The sequence below is a fragment of the Opisthocomus hoazin genome, chromosome 2, assembly GCF_030867145.1.
Source record: "Opisthocomus hoazin isolate bOpiHoa1 chromosome 2, bOpiHoa1.hap1, whole genome shotgun sequence".
NCBI lineage: Eukaryota > Metazoa > Chordata > Aves > Opisthocomiformes > Opisthocomidae > Opisthocomus > Opisthocomus hoazin.
In genome coordinates this window covers 132,219,678-132,245,103 of record NC_134415.1, presented here as the reverse complement: position 1 = coordinate 132,245,103, position 25,426 = coordinate 132,219,678, and the positions used below count along the sequence as shown (strand labels likewise).

Here is a 25,426-nt window from a genome sequence, read left to right as displayed (position 1 = left end):
CTCGGTGCCCGGAGCCTTCCGAACCTGCCTGCTCCCCTCTTCTCCAGGCTCTGGTCCTTCCATCCTGCCGGGCGAGTCGGCAGCTCGGCCAAGACGACCTTCCTCGCCAGCCTCCTTGGGGCGGCTTGGCCAGGACGACCTTCCTCACCGACCTCCTCAGGGCGGCTTGGCCAAGACGACCTTCCTTGCCAACCTCCTCGGGGCAGCTTGGCCAAGACCACCTTCCTCGCCAGCCTCCTTGGGGGGGCTTGGCCAAGACGACCTTCCTTGCCAAACTCCTCGGGGCAGCTTGGCCAAGACGACCTTCCTCGCTGACCTCCTCGGGGCGGCTTGGCCAAGACCACCTTCCTTGCCAACCTCCTCGGGGCAGCTTGGCCAAGACGACCTTCCTCACCGACCTCCTCGGGGCAGCTCGGCCAAGACGACCTTCCTCACCGACCTCCTCAGGGCGGCTTGGCCAAGATGACCTTCCTCGCTGACCTCCTCGGGGCGGCTTGGCCAAGACGACCTTCCTCGCTGACCTCCTCGGGGCGGCTTGGCCAAGACGACCTTCCTTGCCAACCTCCTTGGGGCGGCTTGGCCAAGACGACCTTCCTTGCCAACCTCCTCGGCGCTTGCTGCATCTTCTTGGGGAGCTGGAGCCTGCCGCTGGAGCTCCTTCTGGCGGAGTGGGAGCCTGGTCTGTGGGTTTGGTGAGCCCCACGCTCATCTCTGGTTGCTTTTTCTTTTTCACTGCCATGAGAGCATTGACTTGTCCTCGTTTCATGACCCACCGCGGCCCCAGGTGCTGCTGCTCTGCAGAACGGCTGTCCTTGCTCGCTATTTGCGTTTGCTCAGCTGATTTTCCCGCACACGTACTGCACGCATTCCTTTGCATGTACTGAAATACAATTTCTTTTTTTCCCTCCAAATATTCCTGCAATTTTTCAGGATACTTTTGAATTCTCATCCCCTTCTCTAAAGCCCCGGTAGTCTCCTCCTGCTTGATGTCAAGAGCAAATCCAAGTCCCTCGCAGGAAGGCTGAATAGTAATTAATTCAGGACAGAAATAATGAACTACGGAGGAATTTCAATTTACACGTCTTTCTATTTTAACAGAAAACCCTTGACAACTGATCTGGGAGAAAACTTTCCCGACCAAATTTATAACTGCTTTGCGTGAGGCTCAGCGAGCCTACGCTGCTCCAGCTCTCCGGAGGAAAACCGGGGTTTGCTGGGGAGCAGCTCGGCGGGGGGGACGCTCGGTGTTGCCCTGACACACGTCTGCTTGAATTGCTTTCACCGGTGATAAAAACCGGAATGCTGCGGAGCCGGTTTGGGGTGAGACCGTTGGGTCTTGCCCTTACAGCTCTGGCAGAGGGATCCGGTAGGCGCTGCGAGCGCAACCGCGCGCGATGACCGCCGCAGCTCGCCGGTACCAGATCCAATCCGGCTGGGACGCCGCCGGAGCCGTCCTCCCCGTCCCCGCTCCGCGGCCCCTCCTGCAGCCGAGCATCACCATGAGCCAGCAGCGTGCCCTGGCTGCCAAGAAGGCCAATGGGATCCTGGGGTGCATCAAGAAGAGTGTGGCCAGCAGGACGAGGGAGGTTCTCCTTCCCCTCTACACTGCCCTGGTGAGGCCCCATCTGCAGTGCTGTGTCCAGTGCTGGGCTCCCCAGTTCAAGAAAGATGAGGAGCTACTGGAGAGAGTCCAGCGCAGGGCTACGAGGATGAGGAGGGGACTGGAGCATCTCTCCTACGAGGAGAGGCTGAGGGAGCTGGGCTTGTTCAGCCTGGAGAAGAGAAGGCTGCGAGGGGACCTTGTAAATGCTTACAAATATCTGCAGGGTGGGTGTCAGGAGGATGGGGACAAGCTCTTTTCAGTGGTGCCCAGTGACAGGACAAGGGGCAATGGGCACAAACTGAGGCACAGGAAGTTCCGTCTGAACATGAGGAAGAACTTCTTCCCTCTGAGGGTGACGGAGCCCTGGCCCAGGCTGCCCAGGGAGGCTGTGGAGTCTCCTTCTCTGGAGATATTCCAGACCCGCCTGGACAAGGTCCTCTACAGCCTGCTCTGGGTGACCCTGCTTCAGCAGGAGGGTTGGACTAGAGGACCCACAGAGGTCCCTTCCAACCCCGACCATTCTGTGATTCTGTGATTCTGTGAATCACAGAAGAGTCACAGAATCATGGGTTGGAAAAGACCTCTCAGATCATCAGGTCCTGGGGCTGTGGCTGCCCTGCGAGGTATTGCTCCAGAATTTGGGTCTGTATCGCCCTTTGCGCTTTTATTTTTTACCAGTAATTTAAAAACTATTTACGTTAACCAGAAACAGAGGAGCAGCACCCTTCCAGCGCTGCACATGAAGCTATTGCTGCCTCTGCCTGAATAATTCCAGCTCAACCCCAGCGTGTGCTAAAAATAACCCAACCCCCTCTCCGCAAACGCTCTTTGAGGAAAATATTTAAAACAGAAAACACGGTCACCAAACCACAGCCCCCGCCAATGGGTCCTGTTAACCTTCTTCTTGCAGGAAAATTGAATTTCACCGTCCCGCGTGGCACCGCAGCCCGGGCTGTCGGCTCCCACTGGCCCCCCGCCGCCCCGCTGCGGCGACAGCCCCGGCGAGGAACACGCAAACGGCTTGGTGGCTGGGCAGCCTAATACCCTTCCTGAAGCATTAACAAAATCCCCCCATTAAATCCTAACGCGGGGCTGTTTTCATGGCAACTGAGGGAGTCAGGCGCGATGCCCGCTCCCCCCAGTCCCCCCGGTCCCCCCAGTCCCCTGGGCGCGGGGCGGCAGCCGGCTCGGCGGGACAAGACCCTCCATCCATCTTTGAACGCCGTCAAAGCGCGCCTTTGAGCACGTCCCGGTGCTCCGCCGGGACCGAGCGCGGTGCTGGCACCCCGACACCTACCTACGGCCGCACGCCCCCCCTACGCCGACCCAACCCGCGTGTTTCCGCAGAGAGGGCTCGCGCGGGCGTGCGGGGGGCAACGCATCGCCGACACGATGAGGAGGACACATGAGGAGGAACTTCTTCCCTCTGAGGGTGCCGGAGCCCTGGCCCAGGCTGCCCAGAGGGGCTGTGGAGTCTCCTTCTCTGGAGATATTCCAGCCCCGCCTGGCCGCGGTGCTGTGCCCCCTGCTCTGGGTGACCCTGCTTGGGCAGGGGGTTGGACTAGATGACCCACAGAGGTCCCTTCCAACCCCGATTATTCTGTGATTCTGTGATTCTGTGACACCCGAACACCGACCCTGGCCAAGGCCGCTCTGCTGCGGATCCCCGGCGACGCTCGGCTTTTCGGCGATGCCAACCCGGCGATGCCGACTGCCCGACCCGGCGGCGCGGTGCAGAGGTCGGGCAGAGGAGAGGGGATTATTCGACAGCACGTTGCCCACCGCAACGAAAGGTTTGCAGTTAATTATTCCAAATCAGGTAATTGGATCAGTGCAGACCCACCCAGCAATCCGGCGCGGGCTGCGAGACACGCGGTCCGGCGGGGACGCTGAGCGTGCCGGGGGGGCACGCAGAGGGGGCCAAGACTGCGCACGGAGCAGCTTCTGTTTTTAAATCACAGTGTTAATTAGCAGCCAGCTTGCTTGGGAAGAAGATGGCTCTCCCCTCGTGATGGCAGCTCCAGCCCTCGCCATGCACCGGACCGGGGGCTGCGGACGGGCTGGTGGAAGCCCCGTACCCGCCGTGTTGCAGAGACCGAGACCGCCGTGCTGCAGCACAGCTGCCGTTGTCAGCGCTAAATCACAGAATCACAGAATCACAGAATAATAGGGGTTGGAAGGGACCTCTGTGGGTCACCCAGCCCAACCCCCTGCCCAAGCAGGGTCACCCAGAGCAGGGGGCACAGCACCGCGGCCAGGCGGGGCTGGAATATCTCCAGAGAAGGAGACTCCACAGCCCCTCTGGGCAGCCTGGGCCAGGGCTCCGGCACCCTCAGAGGGAAGAAGTTCTTCCTCGGGTTCAGCTGAAACTTCCCAGGCTCCAGTTTGTGCCCATTGCCCCTTGTCCTGTCGCTGGGCACCACTGAAAAGAGCTTGGCCCCATCCTCCTGACACCCACGCTGCAGATATTTAGAGGCATTTATGAGGTCCCCTCGCAGCCTTCTCTTCTTCAGGCTGAACAAGCCCAGTTCCCTCAACCTCTCCTCGTAGGGGAGATGCTCCAGTCCCCTCACCATCCTTGTAGCCCTAAATAAAATATCCTCGCCAGAATCCCCGCATCCCTCCGCCAAACCGGGAGAGACCGAGCCTCAGCGCCGCTTCCCCGGCTGCTCCGGCGACCGTTGTGCCTTGCTCAGCTCTTTTCACAATTCGCTTTTTCTGCTTTAACCCTAGAGTGTGGGTAACTCCTGGCCTCAGGACGGCTCTTTCGGCTGCCGCCACTGTGGGAGGTGAGTGTTTTCCGCCCGTTTGCCCGCCGAAGCCGGGGAGCTGCTGCGTGGCACGGCGAGTCTCGGGGCAGAGCCATGCACGCCGCTGGCAGCAGCGAACGCCACGTCCTGTAAAGGAGAGGAGTGACGACGACGCTTCTCCCTGAATGATGACAGAGAAAAGGAGGAGAAGGGAGAGAAAGCTCTACTTGACTTTTCACAGAATCCCAGAATCCCAGCACGGCAGGGGTTGGCAGGGCCCTCTGTGGGTCACCCAGCCCAACCCCCTGCCCAAGCAGGGTCACCCAGAGCAGGGGGCACAGCACCGCGGCCAGGCGGGGCTGGAATATCTCCAGAGAAGGAGACTCCACAGCCTCCCTGGGCAGCCTGGGCCAGGGCTCCGGCACCCTCAGAGGGAAGAAGTTCTTCCTCGGGTTCAGCTGGAGCTTCCCAGGCTTCAGTTTGTGCCCGTTGCCCCTTGTCCTGGCGCTGGGCACCACTGGAAAGAGTCTGGCCCCGTCCTCCTGACCCCCACCCTGCAGATATTTAGAGGCATTTCGAAGGTCCCCTCGCAGCCTTCTCTTCTCCAGGCTGAACAAGCCCAGCTCCCTCAGCCTCTCCTCGCAGCAGAGATGCTCCAGTCCCCTCCTCATCCTCGTAGCCCTCCGCTGGACTCTTCATCCTGGGAGCATCCAAAGCAATCACCCGAGCCACTGTCTGGGATTTCTATCCCGCAGGCATTACCGGGGACACTGGAAGTGCCTTGGGTCCAACTCCCCTACCGTTAAAAAGAAAGACTGGGAAAGTTCACCCAGAAGAAAGAAGAAGGAAGGCAGATCTGCACTACCAGAAGTACGAAGGCGATCTGTCACTCTTAGGATGAGAGGCAATGGCCTCAAGTTGGGTCAGGGGAGGTTCATATTGGATATGAGGAAAAATTTCTTTCCTGAAGGAGCGGTCAGGCCTTGGACCAGGCTGCCCAGGGCAGTGATGGAGTCCCCATCCCTGGATGGGTTCAAAAAACGTGTGGCTGTGGCACTTCAGGACATGGTTTAGCAGGCGTGGGGGTGTTGGGTTGATGGTTGACTTGATGATCTTAGAGGTCTTTTCCAACCTTAAGGATTCTGTGATTCTCTTTGACTTTCAGCATGGTTATACCATGGCAGCAGTGCAACAAGAGCACGCCCGTCACTGCTGTTCAGCCACGGGAGGGAAGCCGTGTCCCCTAGAAAACGTCCAAAGCTTGTGCTGGGAACTCGTGCTCGTCAGAGCAGGTTGGTGAGAGCCACCTCGCGCAGCCCTGGCTCCGCACCCGTCTCCCCATGGACACGCCACCTGACCAAAGTGTCTCTTGCCATTTGTGGCTACCTACAGGCACGTGGCCATGGACCAGCCCAACCACCCCAACACCCTGTGTCACACCGGGCAGCGGGAGGGCACAGATCCGGGGGCTACAATGACCGGCGTGTCGTAGCACAACCCTCCTCAACATCTTGCTTCCCAAGAGCCAGTTCCGTCTCCCTCCATGCAAGAACTGCTGTTGAGGAGAGAGGAGTGTTGCTGGTGTCAGGAGGACAGGGCCAAGCTCTTTCCAGTGGTGCCCAGCGACAGGACAAGGGGCAATGGGCACAAACTGAAGCCTGGGAAGTTCCAGCTGAAGCCGAGGAAGAACTTCTTCCCTCTGAGGGTGCCGGAGCCCTGGCCCAGGCTGCCCAGAGGGGCTGTGGAGTCTCCTTCTCTGGAGATATTCCAGCCCCGCCTGGCCGCGGTGCTGTGCCCCCTGCTCTGGGTGACCCTGCTTGGGCAGGGGTTGGACTGGGTGACCCACAGAGGTCCCTTCCAACCCCGACCATTCTGTGATTCTGTGATTCTGTGGTGGTGGTTCCTGGGCAGGACACAGGTCCTGCGATGACGGAAGCCAACCAGCTAAAGAGCTTATGGGGTAAGAACCAGAAGTAGTGGGGCTCTCAACAGATCCAGCTTTTAAAGTCACCGAGGAAATTCTTCCTTGGTAATACGAGCATGAAGCTAAAAAGAGAGTAGATAGACAAGTTTGCACATGAGCTTCTGAGCAGGCAAGGGCATGTGACTTGCGAGGAAGTTGGAGACGAACCATAGCTCTGTCTAAGTGTGTGACAGATATTGACAGCAAAGAACAACCTCTGTAACCCAGGATGAGCCGCGCTCCCTTCTCACAGACCAGAAAAAAACCCTCCCGAAGCTTGCTGCTGCTGGAGGCCACACCAGACAGATGACACACATGGAGAGGCACACGCTCCAGCGCCACATCCAAAGGATGACGGCGTTCTGGTAAGCCTGAGGTGATAACCATCACCAAAGGCACAACAAAGAGAACGATAAGGGAAACAAGCGTGCGAGGAGCTGAAAAGGCGGCTTGTCGACTCGCGACCGTGAGGCAGAAGCGTGAAATCTTCAAGCCAGAACACGGAGTCGTCGGGCGACGCTCAGCAGACGAGCCGCCGAGGAATCTGCCGCCGGCACCGCGCCGTGACAGGCTGCAGGAGACAAACCTGGTATTTGGGTTTGTTCTCCAGCTGTCAGCACGGGTCAGCCAGCGAGGCAGGGCTGTGATTTGTGGCTCTCCATCGCCGTAGCAGTGAGCAGAAAATGGGTTCTGCTGAAAGACAAGCTGCAGGCTGCAGTCTACGAGCGGGGTTCCTCAGGGATTCATCTATTTAATATTCTAATTACGTGCACAAAAACAACCGTGCTCTAATGAAACTTCCTGATGACATAAAGGTTAGGATGAGTCATTAACACAGAGGCAGAGCAGAATATCACACACGAGCCGGAGGCTCAGCGGAACAGCGATGGTGCGGGGTACACTCACGCACGCCGGAGCAAGGGCTTCTGACGCCTGGGCACGCGGCTGCCGGCGGGATGACAGCCAGTGACGGGTTACCAGGCAAGCACGAGTCACTAGTTACTAATTCCAATGCACGCACTGGTTACCAGGACGGTGTCGGCAGGTAAGCAGCCCCAGGGCACGCTCCGAAGGCGCTGCCGTTAATTCGTCCTCAGCCCCAACAGCCACCCGACCGCCTGCAGAACAACGTGCACCATCCGGCCAGTCCCGCTCCAGAGAGGGGAATTTGGAAAGGAAACGGGGAGAACAGGGGGAGACACAAACTCTGCTTTCCACCTTCGCAAAAGTAAAAAATATTATCGGCATCTAAGGACGACAGTGTTGTGAAAACTCAGATACGAAAATGTAAAAGGTCCTTTGGGTGTGCAAAAGTGCCAGCCCAAAGAAGCAGCAGCAAAGCCCAGAAATCATGGTTAACAAGTCGGTAGAAACGCACGGCGCTGACACGGTGATCACAGAGAATTTGCGTGCTTGGCATCTTAAAATCCAACTTTTTCCTGTTTAGGAAAGGTGAAGAACATAAAAAGAAAACGCTGCGTGTGGGTGGTAGCACATCTTCAACATTTTTCCTTTAGCTATATTGTTAACCCAGAGCTCCAGGATCTTCAACGCAACGGATGCAGGAGGTAACGGACACGGATGAGGAGCGCGGACAGCATGAAGCACCACAGCTAACAAGGGAGCAGGATGAGCTCTTCTTTAAGCACCCGCTCGCGAAGCGCAGAGGTGAAGTTGGGCACTTTTGGAGGGTTTAGATTCGCGACGGGTCTGCTGGAGCTCCCCCCGGAACCCTGCCAGTGTTCAGCGCAGTCAGAGGTCGCAGTCGTCTTCCACGAAGTGCAGCGTACCCAACGGCAGATTGCCACTTGGGACTGGAACATCTCCCCTACGAGGAGAGGTTGAGGGAACTGGGCTTGTTCAGTCTGAAGAAGAGAAGGCTGCGAGGGGACCTTATAAATGCCTACAAATATCTGAAGGGTGGGTGTCAGGAGGATGGGGCCAAGCTCTTTTCAGTGGTGCCCAGTGACAGGACAAGGGGCAATGGGCACAAACTGAGGCACAGGAAGTTCCGTCTGAACACGAGGAAGAACTTCTTCCCTCTGAGGGTGACGGAGCACTGGAACAGGCTGCCCAGGGAGGCTGTGGAGTCTCCTTCTCTGGAGATATTCCAGCCCCGCCTGGACAAGGTCCTGTGCTGCCTGCTGTAGGTGACCCTGCTTCGGCAGGAGGGTTGGACTAGATGACCCACAGAGGTCCCTTCCAACCCCTACTATTCTGTGATTCTGTGATTCTGTGATTCAGGACGGTGAACAAAGATGAAACAACTGATGCTGGGGAAACCCGGCGTGGTTCTGGGACCAGACTTCACGACTTCTTTACAGCACAGTATTTCGCTATTCAGCATGCTGTTCTCTGAAGATACATATTTTTAAAGGCAGCAGGCTGGATAACTTGAGCCTAAGAGTCCCTGAAGAGTTGCTTGAAGAGTTTCTTTGTCTACTGATATTCACTTTTAATAAATCTTGAAGTAACAGGGAAATTCCAGATGTTATATCAGCATTTTCCTGGATAAAATTAACCAGGGAAAGCAGAATGACTGGGTAGCTAAGACCGGTTGGCCTAACGCTAAAAACAGGCAAAATAATAGAAAAAGCTGTTAGGGGATTATAACAAGAAAAAACGAAAGGGTTCTCACGGATGCTCATCAGCAGGACCTTCCAGGTGGCTGCTGCAGCACAAGAGAAGTGGAGCCAGTAGGTACCGTGGGTGCTAGAGGTGACGCTACTGGACCCCCTGAGCAAAACACTGTCAGAGACCACACTGCAAAACAGAGAGCGCAGAGGAGAAGGTGCTCACAAGAAAAAAAAAAAGCCAAACAGGGGCATTGTTAAAGGTTTGAGAAGCCTTGGAGACATCTACCTTCTCAGGTTGTCCAAACCGTAAGTAAGAGCTGATGTTTTATCTACGTAGGTAGGTGTATTCACAGGATGACAGCACCGAATGCCAGAGACGCTCAGTCTAGCAAGGAGAGGCGAAATCCAAACCAGCTGAAGCCAGGTACGCACATCCCGGGATGGAGACAACCTGGTTTTCGACAACGTCTGCTGCAGCAGTGGGATGACTTGCAACGGAAACCAACGGGTCCTTTGTATCGTCATGCCTTCACAGTAACGAGAGACATCTCTGGCTCAACAATTTAATACAGAATGGAATTTCACTGGATTCAAAACCTGTATGAACCAGATGAAACCTCCTATCATAAAGAGATGTCAGACTAGCTGGTCCGGTGGTGACTCGCCTTCAGGAGCCCAAGACCTGCTCAGACCCATTTCCAAGATGGACGCCTGGACTTTTGGGCAAGAAACCCAACTGATCTGAAGGCACCTGTAAGGGCCCATGCCAGCCTGAGAAGACAGCCAAGAGACAACACCTTCAACCCTTCCCCAAGCAGCACCGTTACACACCATTGCCAGTGAGCCAAGGGTCTTCTGGATGGGGATGTCAGGGACCCCAGTGCACCGAAAAGCGGTGCCCATCCTCCCCTCCCCGGGGTTCTGCACAGCTCAGGGCCAGCTCTGGTGCAGCCACGCAGGTGGTCCCCATCTTGGTGAGCATGGGCTTGGGGAGAGCTCAACACTCCAGCAGACGCCCATCTCCCATGTTCTCTGCGTCACGTATCGCCTGTCGTCTGAGCATCGGGAGCAGGCGCAGTACCTAGCTGAAGAGCACCACGAAATCTGTAGGCACAACATTAATTTTGGCATTTCTGAATATCTGAGAACCTTTACTCTGCAAATGTAAATGTCTTCTGACCACTAATGTACTCACTGAAAAGTTCCTAGCCTTGGGGTGTTTTTTAAACAACAAAAAAGAATTTTCTACATTCAGACAACACAAACTTCTCGTGGAGTGCATAAAAAACAGTGGTAGGGGAACAGCAGTCTTCCCGAGGAACCGAAATGTTTCAATCACTTAAAAAAGGCTGCTTTGAGGAAAAGCCACTTGCTTCATGGAAAAGATAAATGACAAAAGTGCATTAACAGAACATTGCTATTTTCAGAAGAGAAAGCGGTTTCTTACAGTACCGTGCAAGAACCGGAAAGTTCGATACCTCTCAGCTTGCAACTCTTGTGTCATCCAAAAAAGTCTGAAGGAAGCCACGCAGAAAGGAGAGTTTCAAGCCAAACCTCTTCTTTCAGGCTGCATAACCACCCACCACTTCTGCTTCATGGTTTGGATCAGACTATATCTGACCAGTGCTGACAATACCATGAGATGCTCCATATTTAAGAGAATACATCTCTCCAGGATTGTATTTGGAACACGTTTCCTAGGAGGAAAGGCTGAGAGAGCTGGGGCTGCTCAGCCTGGGGAAGAGAAGGCACCAGGGAGACCTTAGAGCAGCTGCCAGTACTTAAAGGAGGGTTATAAGAGAGATGGGGACAGGCTTGTTAGCAGGGTCTGCAGCGATAGGACAAGGGGTGATGGCTTTAAACTGAAAGAGGGTGGGTTTAGAGTAGACCTAAGGAAGAACCTGTTTATGTGCGGGGTGGTGAGACCCTGGCCCAGGTTGCCCAGCGAGGTGGGAGATGCCCCAACCCTGGAACCACTCCAGGCCAGGTGGGACGGGGCTCTGAGCACCCTGATCTGGTTGGAGATGTCCCTGCCCATGGCAGGGGTTTGGACTGGATGGCCTTGAAAGGTCCCTGCCCACCCAAACCGGTCTTTTGAGTCGATGATTCTGTGCTTGCTCCTCTGGACGCATGCAAGGTGCCCAACCACCAGAACGCTGCTCCTCCTGGGCTGTTACACTGCACTTATTTTGCGTATTACTCACTACAGAGTAAGCCTATGTTGAGTCAACAAATGAGTTTGCCACAGGGCAAGAAGTCCAACATTGGGCTCCCAGCCTCCCCGACACATTGCTCCTGCCTATCCACGCTGCAGGAGGTGCAAGCCAAGCCCCACGGAAGAGGAGCCAGCAGCAAAGGCCAACCACCTCCTGAGGTGTGTTAGCAGTCAGCAGAGCTGGGGAAGGGAGCCGTCCTCCTGCTCAGCACGTGTGGTTGGAACAACCTCCTCCAGCTGGACCTGCTCCAGGCAGGAGGTTGGACGGGGACCTCCAGAGATCCCTCCCACCTCCAGGAGACTCATCCAGAGGAGCTCTTCAGAGCCAGCTTGTGAGTGAGGAGGAAGGACCATCAGCAATTTGCAGTGGGGATCGCCACTTGCCAGGAGGACTACGTAACTGCCACAAGTCACGGGGTGTCATCGCTCGCAAAGGGACCCACAGTGGCAGTCGGGTGAAGGAGGAGAATGGTAATTCCGGTTCCAAATTGAGCCCTTGAGACTTCACTGATGTATGCGGAGGAAAAAAGGTGTAGAGTCATCCCAGGGGAAGGCTGCTGTGGGGTGGTGATGGAAACAATTGCTAACTGCATCTGAGAATTAATCATTAATTAATGATATGGCTTCGATGCTGAAAAGGGAGAAAACACTGGATGGATTTACAAGGTTGCTCATCTGTTGTTTAAATCCGTGGCTGTCATGTCAGAGACGAAGTGTAAAAGCAACAGAGCACTCAAGTTTTTTCCAGGACCTTAAAAAACGTGGCTCAAGGTTTGAGTTTGTTGGCAAAAAGGAGAGGAAGCCAATGAAGACAGAATGTGGGTGAGGAGAGAAAACTCGGTAAAATATTTAAATTCTTCATGGCTTCCATCATTTCCTGGAACGTTCTCCCAGTATTTTATGTAGTCCTCAAGGACACTGGAGACCGTGCTTGGGAACTTCTCTGTTGGTGACGAACGCTGCCAAGGCAGGTGTTGCTGTACCCTAACCTGCTGCCAAAAGAGCCGAGTCCTGCGTTGTGCCACGGAAACGGCAGAAACAGGCCTGATTAAATCAGATTTACCGGCCGGAGCCTCACATACGTGTTCCAGCGCTGGCCCTGGAACAGAGGCGCTCGGGCCAGCACACGCATGGAGCACGCGAAGGCTGGGCGGTGTGCTGCGTGCAGGGCAGGGACTCGGAGCTGCCTGGAACGTGAAAAAATAACGCGGTATTCCCGAGGGAGACGAGCACTCCGTCGGCAACCAACAGCGTTGACAAACTGCAGAGGCTCTCCAGGTGACTACGCCTGCTTGGGCTCAGTCAAGACATCAAATACTGAAATGTGACCCCCCCTTTGGTGAGCTGTCCCTATGTCCCATCCCACTTGGTGGGACAGGACACCCTAGCTGCATCTGCGAACAGATCTCACCTTTCTGGGCTTGATGAGGAGCTTCATGCAATCAAAACTGCAAGAAGTTAACACTGGTGGAGCAGGCACAGAGTCTCCGCGCTGCTTCGTGTAACTGAAGCACAGTCATCGACACCAGGGTCTGGAGAGGGCTTCTACAGAGCCCACGAATGGTGACTAAGAAAAACCACGTGCTCCTTTGGTGTTCCCAAGAACGGCACACAAAGTTTGTCGCTTTTTCATCCACTCTTCCTTTGAAAAACTTGTACGTGTCGAAAATCAAAAGAGAGATGAAAACTACTTGTCAGCGGACTAAGAATAGAAACTTTGCCGGGAGCTGAGGGAGGCAGGGCTTGTTGTGAAGTCTACTTTCACTGAGTGGGGCCTGAGGTCATGCTGTAGTCAACAGTAGGAAGGACAGCGTCCTCCAGAAAGTGATTCAGAGCAGGAGGCTGGTTGAGCCTCTGACTTGCTCTCTGGAGGACCACTGACTGCAGAGAGAGTCATAGAACCATCGACTCATCCTATGGTTTGGGTGGGAAGGGACCTTTAAAGGTCATCTCATCCAACGCCCCTGCAGTGAGCAGGGACATCTCCAAACAGATCAGGTTGCTCAGAGGCCCGTCCAACCTGGCCTGGAATGGTTCCAGGGATGGGGCATCTCCCACCTCGCTGGGCGACCTGGGCCAGGGTCTCACCACCCTCATGGTGAAGAATTCCTTCCTTAGGTCTACTCTAAACCCACCCTCTTTCAGTTTAAAGCCATCACCCCTTGTCCTATCGCTGCAGGCTCTGCTAAAAAGCCTGTCCCCAGCTTTCTCATATCCCCTCTCCAGGCACTGGCAGCTGCTCTCAGGTCTCCCCGGTGCCTTCTCCTCCCCAGGCTGAGCAGCCCCAGCTCTCCCAGCCTCTCCTCCCAGCAGAGGGGTTCCAGCCCTCGCACCATTGCTGGGGCCTCCTCTGGCCCCGCTCCCACAGCTCCAGCTCTGTCCTGTGCTGAGGGCTCCAGAGCTGGACGCAGGACTCCCAGGGGGGATCTCAGCAGAGCGGGGCAGAGGGGCAGAATCCCCTCCCTCACCCTGTGCCCACGCTGCTGGGGATGCAGCCCAGGGCACGGGTGGCCTGCTGGGCTGGCAGCGCACACTGCTGGGTCATGGCCAGCTTTTCGTCCAGCCAGAGACTCATGCAGACCAGCTTCACCAGCTAAATGTAGCGGCTGGGAATTCAGCTCGCTTTCTTTGAGAATCACAGAATCATAGAATCACAGAATAGTAGGGGTTGGCAGGGACCTCTGTGCGTCGTCTAGTCCAACCCTCCTGCCCAAGCAGGGTCACCCACAGCAGGCTGCACAGGACCTTGTCCAGGTGGGTCTTGAATATCTCCAGAGAAGGAGACTCCACAACCTCCCTGGGCAGCCTGGGCCAGGGCTCCGTCACCCTCAGAGGGAAGAAGTTCTTACTCATGTTCAGCTGGAACTTCCTGTGCCTCAGTTTGTGCCCGTTGCCCCTTGTCCTCTCACTGGGCACCACTGAAAAGAGCTTGGCCCCATCCTCCTGACACCCACCCTGCAGATATTTGTAAGCATTTATAAGGTCCCCTCTCAGCCTTCTCTTCTCCAGGCTGAACAAGCCCAGTTCCCTCAACCTCTCCTCGTAGCAGAGATGCTCCAGTCCCCTCATCATCCTCGTAGCCCTCCGCTGGACTCTCTCCAGTAGCTCCTCATCTCTCTTGAACTGGGAAGCGCTGGCACCGTTACTGAGAGAGCTGTGGAAATGCCCAACTTCCACAGTCGCTGGTGGGTTCAGTGTCTGTGCTGAGCTGTGTCTGAAGCTAGAGGCTGAACGTCCTCTGAACCTTCTCACCCTGAGCTTCTCCCAGTCTAAAGATCTAAATCCTCGGGGAGTCACGCTCCAGGCTCATTTTTCAGTTCTGAAAATGGGTATAGATGGCAAAATATTATTCCCCTCTTCCAGTTAAAATGCATCAGTCATGTTCACGGCGCCATTATCCCCGGGTAATGAGAACACAGTGAGGACCAGCCTGCACTTCTCCAAGACGTGGACAGGAATGGGCTGCACCGAGACCAAACTAGAAACCTTCCACGAGAGAATACGGGGCTAGGAATTGCCATGCGCTGCGTACCAGTGCTGAGCTCCTTCTCCTGCAGTGCCTCAGAAGGTTCAGCCGCCCGGGAACACCCCGCAGATGCTACAGGTGATGGTCCTGTGGTCCAGCCCAAGGACTTGCGCCAAAGGCACGTGAACAGGACCATGCATTGCCCCATGCCAAGGGGCTCGGCAGGGAGAGGACCGTACAGCACCCAGGCACTGCCGCTGCCATGGCCAAGGGCACCGAGCTCTTTTCCAGGCTATTTTTATCGTGTCTCGCTCCTGGAGGAATCACAGAATCCCAGCATGGCAGGGGTGGGCAGGGACCTCTGTGGGTCACCCAGCCCAACCCTCTGCCCAAGCAGGGTCACCCAGAGCAGGGGGCACAGCACCGCGGCCAGGCGGGGCTGGAATATCTCCAGAGAAGGAGACTCCACAGCCCCTCTGGGCAGCCTGGGCCAGGGCTCCGTCACCCTCAGAGGGAAGAAGTTCTTCCTCGGGTTCAGCTGGAACTTCCCAGGCTTCAGTTTGTGCCCGTTGCCCCTTGTCCTGTCGCTGGGCACCACTGGAAAGAGTCTGGCCCCGTCCTCCTGACCCCCACCCTGCAGATATTTAGAGGCATTTCGAAGGTCCTCTCTCAGCCTTGTCTTCTTCAGGCTGAACAAGCCCAGCTCCCTCAGCCTCTCCTCGCAGGAGAGATGCTCCAGTCCCCTCCTCATCCTCGCAGCCCTCCGCTGGACTCTCTCCAGTAGCTCCTCATCTTTCTTGAACTGGGGAGCCCAGCACTGGTCACAGTACTCAAGATGGGGCCTCCCCAGGGCAGAGCAGAGAAGGGTAGGAAGGGTTGTCCCCTCTCTCTGCTGTCTGTTTCCTAGCGCTCCTCCTGAAAGACCCGTGCCAAACGCGGAGCTAAGAGGCCACAACAGCATGAGGAAACCTCTCTGGCCACGAGCCCTCCCAGAAAACATCACTTCTATGAGAAAAATGAACCTGCGTTCAGACCCCGCGCGCTGGGGTCCTGCACACCGCCGCTGGAGCCAACATGGCCGGTCTCTGCGCAAGACACTGCTCCAGCCCTTGCCTTCGCCTTCGCTAAGCGTCGGTGACGGACCCACATGGCTGTGGGCACAGCCTCAGCGCTGGAAAGCCAGGTCCTCAGGAAGCAGTGCCTTCCACTGACCAGACCAACGCAACAAACACAGCCTGAACCAGGAGGCAGAAACGCCTGCTTTGCTCTCAGTAAGCTCAAATCTAACCACTGAGTAATAAAAAGAGTGCACAGTTGGAGTTCTGCATCTCAATATTTTCTTTGAATAGCTCTAAAGTGGTTAAAATAGATGAAAAGATAAAGTGTTTGATGAGAACGACACGATCCGGCGAGGAACACGGTTTAAGGAAAGCATGTCTCATTGCTAATGTAACATTATGAATTTCTGTGGACACTGATCAAAGTACACTTTTTAAACCCATTTCGGAAAGACTATGATTATGAATAAATATTTATTTTGGGACTGAGAAAAATTGCTGTGCTCTGATGAAGTTCGTAGTTCTTTGGATGAACGCCTCTGTGCTTTGGGCAGAAAATGGAAGCCTCACCACGCCGTAACCAGTCCCTGCCACGCTCTTCGAAGCCACAATCTTATAAATTTTCATAGGTAAGTAGCAGCTGGTTACTTAGCAACTTTCACTATTTTTTGAAGTGTGCTACCTACAAAACTCTCCAGGATTTGTCATCCGTTTTGAACATACTTGGCTCTTAAAAGAAGCAATAACAAATGCAGATCGGTTGTCTGTAAGGCTTGTGGCACAAGCGTGCTGCAAAGACTTTACGAGTGAGTAACCTCATCAAACGATCTGCGTCGGAAGTTACTCCTCGGTGTAAGCCTCCACTGGCAACGGCCCACACCAAGAGCAGGGAACTGTGAGGAGGTGACACGGGGAAGCGCCCTCAAAGCCGCCTGGTCCCACGGTGCCTGCAGGATCTACCTCACTGCTCCTCCTCCTCCTCCTCCTCCTCCTCACTGCCAGCAGCCCGAGGGATGTTCCAGGGCTTGGAGAGCGCAGAGGGATGCTCCAGGGCTCGGGGAGTGCAGAGGGGGGCTTGGGGAGCACAGAGGGGGGCTTGGGGAGCACAGAGGGATGCTCTGGGGCTAGGGGAGTGCAGAGGGGGGCTTGGGGAGCACAGAGGGGGGCTTGGGGAGCACAGAGGGATGCTCTGGGGCTAAGGGAGTGCAGAGTGGGGCTTGGGGAGCGCAGTGGGGGGCTTGGGGAGCACAGAGGGATACTCTGGGGCTAGGGGAGTGCAGAGGGATGCTCCAGGGCTGGGTGAGCACAGGGGGATGCTCCAGGGCTTGGGGACCGCAGGGGGATGCTCCAGGGTTGGGTGAGCACAGAGGGATGCTCCCGGGCTTGGGGACCACAGGGGGATGCTCCGGGGCTTGGGGACCACAGGGGGATGCTCCGGGGCTTGGGGAGCACAGGGGGATGCTCCGGGGCTTGGGGACCACAGGGAGATGCTCCGGGGCTTGAGGAGCACAGGGGGATGCTCCGGGGCTTGGGGAGCACAGGGGGATGCTCCAGGGCTTGGGGACCACAGGGAGATGCTCTGGGGCTTCGGGACCACAGGGAGATGCTCCGGGGCTTGGAGACCACAGGGGGATGCTCCGGGACTTGGGGACCGCAGGGGGATGCTCCGGGGCTTGGGGAGCACAGGGGGATGCTCCGGGGCTTGGGGACCACAGGGAGATGCTCCAGGGCTTGGGGACCACAGGGGGATGCTCCGGGGCTTGGGGACCACAGAGGGATGCTCCAGGGCTTGGGGACCACAGGGAGATGCTCTGGGGCTTGGGGACCACAGGGAGATGCTCCAGGGCTTGGGGACCGCAGGGGGATGCTCCAGGGCTTGGTGAGCACAGGGGGATGCTCCGGGGCTTGGGGACCACAGGGGGATGCTCTGGGGCTTGGGGACCACAGGGAGATGCTCCGGGGCTTGGGGACCACAGGGAGATGCTCCGGGGCTTGGGGAGCACCAGGGGGATGCTCCAGGGCTTGGGGAGCACCAGGGGGATGCTCCAGGGCTTGGGGACCGCAGGGGGATGCTCCAGGGCTTGGGGACCACAGGGAGATGCTCCGGGGCTTGGGGACCACAGGGGGATGCTCCAGGGCTTGGGGACCGCAGGGGGATGCTCCGGGGCTTGGGGAGAACAGAGGGATGCTCCGGGGCTTGGGGACCACAGAGGGATGCTCCAGGGCTTGGGGACCACAGGGAGATGCTCTGGGGCTTGGGGACCACAGGGAGATGCTCCAGGGCTTGGGGACCGCAGGGGGATGCTCCAGGGCTTGGTGAGCACAGGGGGATGCTCCGGGGCTTGGGGACCACAGGGGGATGCTCTGGGGCTTGGGGACCACAGGGAGATGCTCTGGGGCTCAGCCACACCAGCTGCCCCGCTTGGGGCCGGCACCATCCCTGGTCGCAGCTGAGAGGTTGACTGCTTGCCTACCCGAGGGACCGCTTTGGGAGCCCGGATCTTGGGGCGGGTGTTTAAGGCCCCTCTCCTGCACGCGACGGGAGGAATCGTCTCTCTGCTCCCCAGGAGCGGGAGCAGCCCGGGCTCCCTCTGCTCCTTGGCACGGGCACGGCTGTGCCCGGGGTGGCTGAGCCACCGCTCCCGGCACGGGGTGGATGTCCATGTCAGCTGCGGGCTTAGAAGATGAGTAGTGGGGAGGATGTTTGTGGGATTCATGCTGGTTTCACAGCCCCTGTGAGGGCAGGAGAAGCACTGGCTCCTTTCTTCTGAGCGTCTGGCAGCGTGAATCCCGCAAGCGTGCTTTGCTGGACCGGCAAAAAGCAAACTGGACTTACACCTTTAGTAGAAGGTGGAAGATTTACTAGATCTAAGAGGAATCTGAGGAGGCAGAACCCACTCTGGATGGACAGGAGAAACATCAGCTGCTACGTGAACTGGAGACAGAAGAACTGCTCTCCCCGGGCTTGCCCAAGACCCAAGCCAAGGGTCGCAGGTTTTGCACAAGGCAGTGGGGTGCTCCACCACCTCACAGCTGCTGGAGGCATGTTTCCAAAAGCAAGCTCCTCGTGTCCCCGCGAAGCTCCTTTGATCTTGGGAAGGAGTGGCTCACGAGCTAATTGGTAACACACGGACACGGAGTACGACGCGTCACGAGAGCCTCTGATGGGATGCTGTGGTCTTCCAGTGAGCTGCAAACAGCCACAAAAGGACGGGAGACAACCTGCAAGGCTCAGTCCTGACGCTGTAAGGGAGCGAGGCCCCAGGAACAGCCTCCTCAGCTTCTCTCTGCATGGTGTTTTCCAGCGGAAAACTCCCAGGTTGATGATGTAGCTGATCACGACGTGCGTGCTGATGCCTCACTTTGTGTCCCATGCACGGAACATCTACTGAGGACGGGGTCAGATGTAAGGGTTGTGCTTCTGACAGGAAAGCTCAGAGCTCCTGCCTGTTTCCTCCCGATGGTCCTTGCCAAAGGCTGCTCCTGCTGTCAGAGGAGATGATGAGCCCACGAGGCATCTCCTAACGTCACAGGTGACGTACTGTCTGCAACCACTCTGGACAACAAAAGTAAGACTTAGGATCTGAAACTGATGGTGAAGATTCTTGATACCCTTGACGTCAAGATGATGAAGTTCTTGATATCAGCCAGTATCAGCAGTGGGAGACTCGGGGACCAGAGGTTTCCAGTCTCTGACACTGAGGAAGAGGGATGTGTAAAGGGATATCTGAAGATACAGGCTGGGCTGGAGTGAACCCAACAGTCACTGTCCAGCTCAAACGGGTCAAAGCCAACCACTGAGGCTGTGCACAGAACCACAGAATCATGGAACGGTTTGGGTGGGAAGGGACCTTGAAGCTCATCCAGTACCAACGCCCATGCTGGGCGCAGGGACCCCTTCCACCAGCCCAGGTTGCCCAAAGCCCCGTCCAGCCTGGCCTTGAACGCTGCCAGGGAGGGGACAATCAATCGATACAATGGGCACAAACTGAGGCACAGGAAGATCTGTCTGAACATGAGGAAGAACTTCTTCCCTCTGAGGGTGACGGAGCACTGGAACAGGCTGCCCAGGGAGGCTGTGGAGTCTCCTTCTCTGGAGATATTCCAGCCCCGCCTGGACAAGGTCCTGTGCAGCCTGCTGTAGGTGACCCTGCTTGGGCAGGAGGGTTGGACTAGATGACCCACAGAGGTCCCTTCCAACCCCTACTATTCTGTGATTCTGTGATTCTGTGATACATCAACGGATGAGAGACTGCAGGAATCTTTGAGAGAAATAATTGGAGCTCAGAAATTGGCAGCTCGATCTCGCCAGGAGGGCAGCGCTGACCGAGGCTGTCACGACCACGCGCCGTACCCTATGTCCGGATGGGCAGCAACGTTCAGCAGAGTCCGACCTCTGCCCACACGCGTGCCAAGCGCGTTGCTAGCCGTGTGACCCAGCTAACAAGACGTACATCTCCCGGAATTCTGTGTTTTATTTAATCTGATGGACCCATCGCCGTTGTCGGAAACCCAGGATGACGCTGCCAAAGATCTGGGGAACTGCGGCCGCTGGCAGCAAACATGGAATGTCTGCAGCCGAGTGCGGACAACGGGGTTTGACCACTCCGCAGGTGCACGCCTGCTTGTATTTTTTTCAGTTCCAGGAGGCGACTGGAATTCAGATCTTTATAAAGCAAGCGTCCCCCTCACCTCCATTTGGTGAATTTATTTCAGCAGAGAAAGGCTGAGAGAAAGGAAAATTAATTTTCACGTTAGCAGAGTTTTTCCTGAACTACATTAGTTAAAATACTGAGATTTTTCTATTCTGCTGCTGTTTTAATTCTTTGTGGATTTAAGCACATCTGCTTTCGGCTTGCAAAATTGTAGGGATATTTACAGCAGTCAGACTGAATCACAAACACAATCCAAGCTTTTCTCTCTAAACCCAATTTGGATTACATGACGATTTTAGTAGTTAGGACGACTTTCATTTTACTTTGATAAATAAAACCCCCAAGAGGTTTCAGTGTGAAAGCATCATGAAAAGCCAAATCTGCAGCTGGAACAGATATGTCATGCAATCAGGCTCTTAGGTAAGACTATTCTGATCTAGTACCAAGGACAAATTGATTCCAGGTATGGGGTTTTTTTCATTTCTGTGGCACAGTGTAATATTTACACCAGTGTTTGACTAGGTGAAGCATTTTGCTTTTTTTGATAGCTCGGCTGTAAATCCGTGTTGCTGCAGTGCAGTAGCCATCGCTGCACAAGAGGAAGCGATCACGATAATGGCTAACACAACGTCTGAGCAAGCGAGGATCGAACCGCACCGCTTCCAAGGTCTTGAATCCGTAATATCGCTTTAATACTGAACAGCACTGCATTAATGGCCTCGAGCTGTGTCAGGGGAGGTTCAGATTGGATATCTGGAAAAATTTCTTTCCTGAAAGAGTGGTCAGGCGTTGGCCCAGGCTGCCCAGGGCAGTGGGGGAGTCCCCATCCCTGGAGGGGTTCAAGAACCGTGTGGATGTGGCACCTGGGGACATGGTTTAGCAGCCATGGGGGTGTTGGGGTGGTGGTCGGACTTGATGATCTCAGAGGGCTTCTCCAACCTTAATGATTCTCTGATTCGATGATCTGTATTTTCTAGGTTTCTTTGTCTTCCTTCTAGCTTGCTTCAAATCAGCTATAACTATTAAAAAAAGCCAACAAAAAAGGAAAGCACAACACCCAGCTCAAAGGTTTTGCCCTTTCAGGAGCACCACAAATGGTCCCCTCTGGCAGCCAGCTCCAAGACCAGCAAGGAGGACACCCAGGCACCATCTGGCCAACTCCTGGCCCAGCCAGAGCACGCTGTGCAACGCTCTCCTCTCAGCTGCTCGACCTGGGATGCTCCTCAAGGATGACCGAACCAACCCCAACGCGAAAACCGCGAGGTAGACCCCAAAACGCAAATTTGGTCTATAGGCGTTACGTGCTCGTCAGAACCAGGCTCGCCGGCACGCAGCTCACTGGGCTACGTCGGCAAATTCGGCTTCAGTGACTCAAACGCTGGCTTGAGACCGTGCGCTGTGCCGACCGTTATGGGGTTGGGTCTTCTCACAGCTCTTTCATTTGCTCAAAGTCGGAGTGCAAAAGTGTATTTGTGGGCTGGGGAAATAAAGAACAAATTGGAGAGAGGCCAATAACCCAGAAGAAACTACCAACTTCAAAAAGATAAAAGTTTACAGCAGAGTTAGTAAAAGAGTGATTTATGCTCGAGGGGATCATTTTGTTGTATCAGACCATACCTAAACCCTCGTGCTGCACATAACATGCTTTAACAAGATGTTTCAGGACTCCCTTTGAAAAAGACAACCCGTCTAAAGAGATGAGGTGGAAAAAGGGATCGCTTCTTACAAAGGAAAGGGCCAAAATGGAGCAATAAAGTCTGTGTAACAGATGACGAAACCAGCCCCAAATTGCTGCCAGCTGTTAGCAACCTTTGCCCAGTGAAATGAATTTCATGTGAGGTCAAGAAATCCCAAACTGCCATTTCCTCATTACTATTAATAAGGGCCAGGTGCCATATAAACCAACACTGGATCCAGATGTCCTTCATGTGGCTTTGATTACCCTTCTAGGCTTGGCTAACGACAGGAGGGAAAGTATTCCAGATGCACACGCAGCAACATGCTTCACATCAATCTCTCTGCAGTGGAATTACTGGGCATTAACAGCGTTCGGCACCTTCCACCCTGCCGAGGGTCTGCAGGTCAGCTGGGTGGACGGCCGTCCCGCAAGGCCATCCTTCGGGATGAAGCTACAGCATCCGCAGCTGCGACATGGGCTTCGGCCACGCTTTCCACGGCTGTTCTTGGGAAAGCAATGCTGTCTGCAAGCGACAGCCAAGATACAGGCAACAGCTCTCCTTTGAATTTCATCAACGTCTTGCTGGAAAGTCTTGAATGTCTAAAAAAGTATCGTTTCTCGCTGCCTCTGAGATGGACACGCTCAATTTAACAAAGAAAGATGTGAAAGTGCACAGTTATGTAGGTTGGTTAAGATTCAAATGCTGTGGAAAAGCTGAGCAGGGCTACAAGGATGAGGAGGGGACTGGAACACCTCTCCTATTAGGAGAGGCTGAAGGAGCTGGGCTTGTTCAGCCTGGAGAAGAGAAGGCTGAGAGGGGACCTTCGAAATGCCTCTAAATATCTGCAGGGTGGGGGTCAGGAGGACGGGGCCAGACTCTTTCCAGTGGTGCCCAGCGACAGGACAAGGGGCAACGGGCACAAACTGAAGCAGAGGAAGCTCCAGCTGAACCCGAGGAAGAACTTCTTCCCTCTGAGGGTGCCGGAGCCCTGGAACAGGCTGCCCAGGGAGGTTGTGGAGTCTCCTTCTCTGGAGATATTCCAGCCCCGCCTGGCCGCGGTGCTGTGCCCCCTGCTCTGGGTGACCCTGCTTCGGCAGGAGGGTTGGACTAGATGACCCACAAAGGTCCCAGCCCACCACTACCATTCTGTGATTCTGTGATTCTGTGAGCATCACCACTATTTATGGCATCAGTCAGTTGTACTCGGATGCCAACCCAGCGCCAGAGCACAGCAGCAGGAACTGGTGATTGCAGAGAACGGAGCCTGACGCTGGGTCGTACCCGACGGAGGAGGGTGCCTGCGCTGGCTGCACCCACGAGGCTTAGTTACGCACTAGAGCAGGCCCCTGCCCACAAAGAGAAGAAATCATGGTCTCAGAAGAGTCAGCATGGCTACGAAATTCAGCAGGGAAGCAATAAATATTTCACATCCTGGACTCTACAAGGATCACCATTTAACCCGTGCTTGGAGAAAACACATTAAAATAAATTCTTCCAGAATTCTGCCTTCTAGCTGTCAGTCTTGCCAAACTCACCACCAGCATCACTTTTCTTCAGGGCTAAACAAACCGCAAGTAAAATTAGATCTTGCCAAAACAAACACAAATCCTTGTAGTACATCCCTCCAGTCATCTCAACGATATCTCCACAACGGAAACACAACCTCTGCGGGCTCGTGAATATCTACCCCCAGACGTGGCAACAAATGCTTTGGTGGAAACACCTACGTGAAATGAAAAATACGGCCAACACACCAGGACAAAGGACAGAAACACCCAGGTAGTGGGAGGGTATCTTCCACAAAAACCCCCACCCTGACCTCGCATAGGAGATCTTTAACGGCGATCGACGAAAGGTTCCTGTAGCGTAAGCCTGACCACCACGCTCATGGTTCTAAATCATCACCGACTCTGGGGAGACATTGCCCGTCACCCTTTGTCACCTCCTTTCTGATCTGATGTTACACCAACAACTCTTACGGTTCCGAAGGGGCACGGACCTTACCCCGTCCCCGTCCCTCTGCCCGCCCTGCGCCCACCGCTTGCTGTCTGCCACCGAGTTTAGATGATCGCCAGAAAAGGGTCAACCTCAGGAACGGCACCCAGCTTCTCCAGGCTGGACTGGTATTTCCCACAGGGCAGTGAAGGTGCAGTGACAAGAGCTTCTGGCTTCATCTTTTTTCTAGGAATGCTGTTTTTAATCAGGGCAATTTCAGCGCTCCGATTTGAGCCACAGCCCCTCAAAAACCGCTTGAAGATAACTGCTGGCGCGGTGAGTACTGGCACAGGGAAAGGAACGCTTCGAGCTGGCGTTGCTGCCAGTTTGTTGTAAAGCCGAAGGCTGGGCATTGGACAAATACATCTGGGTATTTGAAAAATACTACTCAACTGCCAAGAAGGAAAATTTCCCATCTAAGTGACTTGTGGAATAAAGCCGCTGCCAGGGCACCCCAAACCAGCACCCACGCTCGGGCTCCTCGCAGCTGCTGCTCTTACTCCGTGGTCCCAGGGCACAAACTGAGGCACAGGAAGTTCCATCTGAACATGAGGAAGAACTTCTTCCCTCTGAGGGTGACGGAGCCCTGGAACAGGCTGCCCAGGGAGGCTGTGGAGTCTCCTTCTCTGGAGATATTCCAGACCCGCCTGGACAAGGTCCTGTGCAGCCTGCTGTAGGTGACCCTGCTTCGGCGGGAGGGTTGGACTGGGTGACCCACAGAGGTCCCTTCCAACCCCTACTGTTCTGTGATTCTGTGATTCTGTGATCACCCGGACTGCAGCTCGTTCACGCCACAGACGCAGAGACAGCTCAGATGTGGCGCCGGTGACGCGCTGTCCCCACGCACCTCTACACCCAAGGTAAGTTTAGGCTTGAAGCCACCACACTCTCGCGTGTCGGCACGACGTGGCGACCCCGTTAACGGGTGCTGTAGGATTCACTCTGGTGCGGAGCTCCCAGAATCGGGTGCTGCGCGACGGCACTTGCGGTTCTGCAGCGAGCAGCTGAGGTCTAACGGGGTTATTGGTCAGGTGAGACCCAAGCTAGGTCTGAGCAGAGCCACTGTTTCCGCAGCAGTTCCCCTGACCTCCGCATTTATTCCCCGCGGCAGATGGTGACGTCTGAGCTGGCTCTGTGCCACGCTGGTGCCAAGGGACCCTGGGGACCCCGGGCTTCCCGGGGCGTGTGGAACTCCCCACCAGACCTGCTGGAGATACCCTGGCCGGGCGCTGGACCTGCACTGGGGCAGCTGGCACGGGGCTGGGGCAGGAGGCTGCCTCCACACCACTGCCCCGCTGCAGGACCCCGGTTCTTCTGGTGCCTGGGGCTCCCCAGGGTCCGCTGCAGAGTAAGGAACTGGCTGTATTTACCCATCCTGAAGAAACCTACAGAACAGGCGCTAGGTTATATATTAAACTCAGCTTTCAGACCCTTTCCTAGACCCAACCTCCCTCCAGAGCTGCCGT

General features: G+C 55.5%; 1 protein-coding gene across 3 annotated transcripts in view; it reads right to left on the bottom strand.

Annotated features, from left to right (window-relative positions):
• DTNB (dystrobrevin beta) overlaps window positions 1–25,426 on the bottom strand; it is a 228,928-nt gene that overhangs the window by 15,775 nt on the left and 187,727 nt on the right. The window contains exon 18 of one of the 3 annotated variants that reach the window (XM_075415136.1): window positions 17,800–19,187. The exons of 1 other annotated variant lie outside the window; for it this stretch is intronic. In XM_075415136.1, the coding sequence (XP_075271251.1) occupies window positions 19,032–19,187 (156 nt within the window). In that variant the 3' untranslated portion in view covers window positions 17,800–19,031. Of the gene's footprint in view, window positions 1–17,799; window positions 19,188–19,876; window positions 20,358–25,426 lie in introns of those variants that run through there. One more of the 3 variants, XM_075415137.1, reaches the window with a different exon arrangement.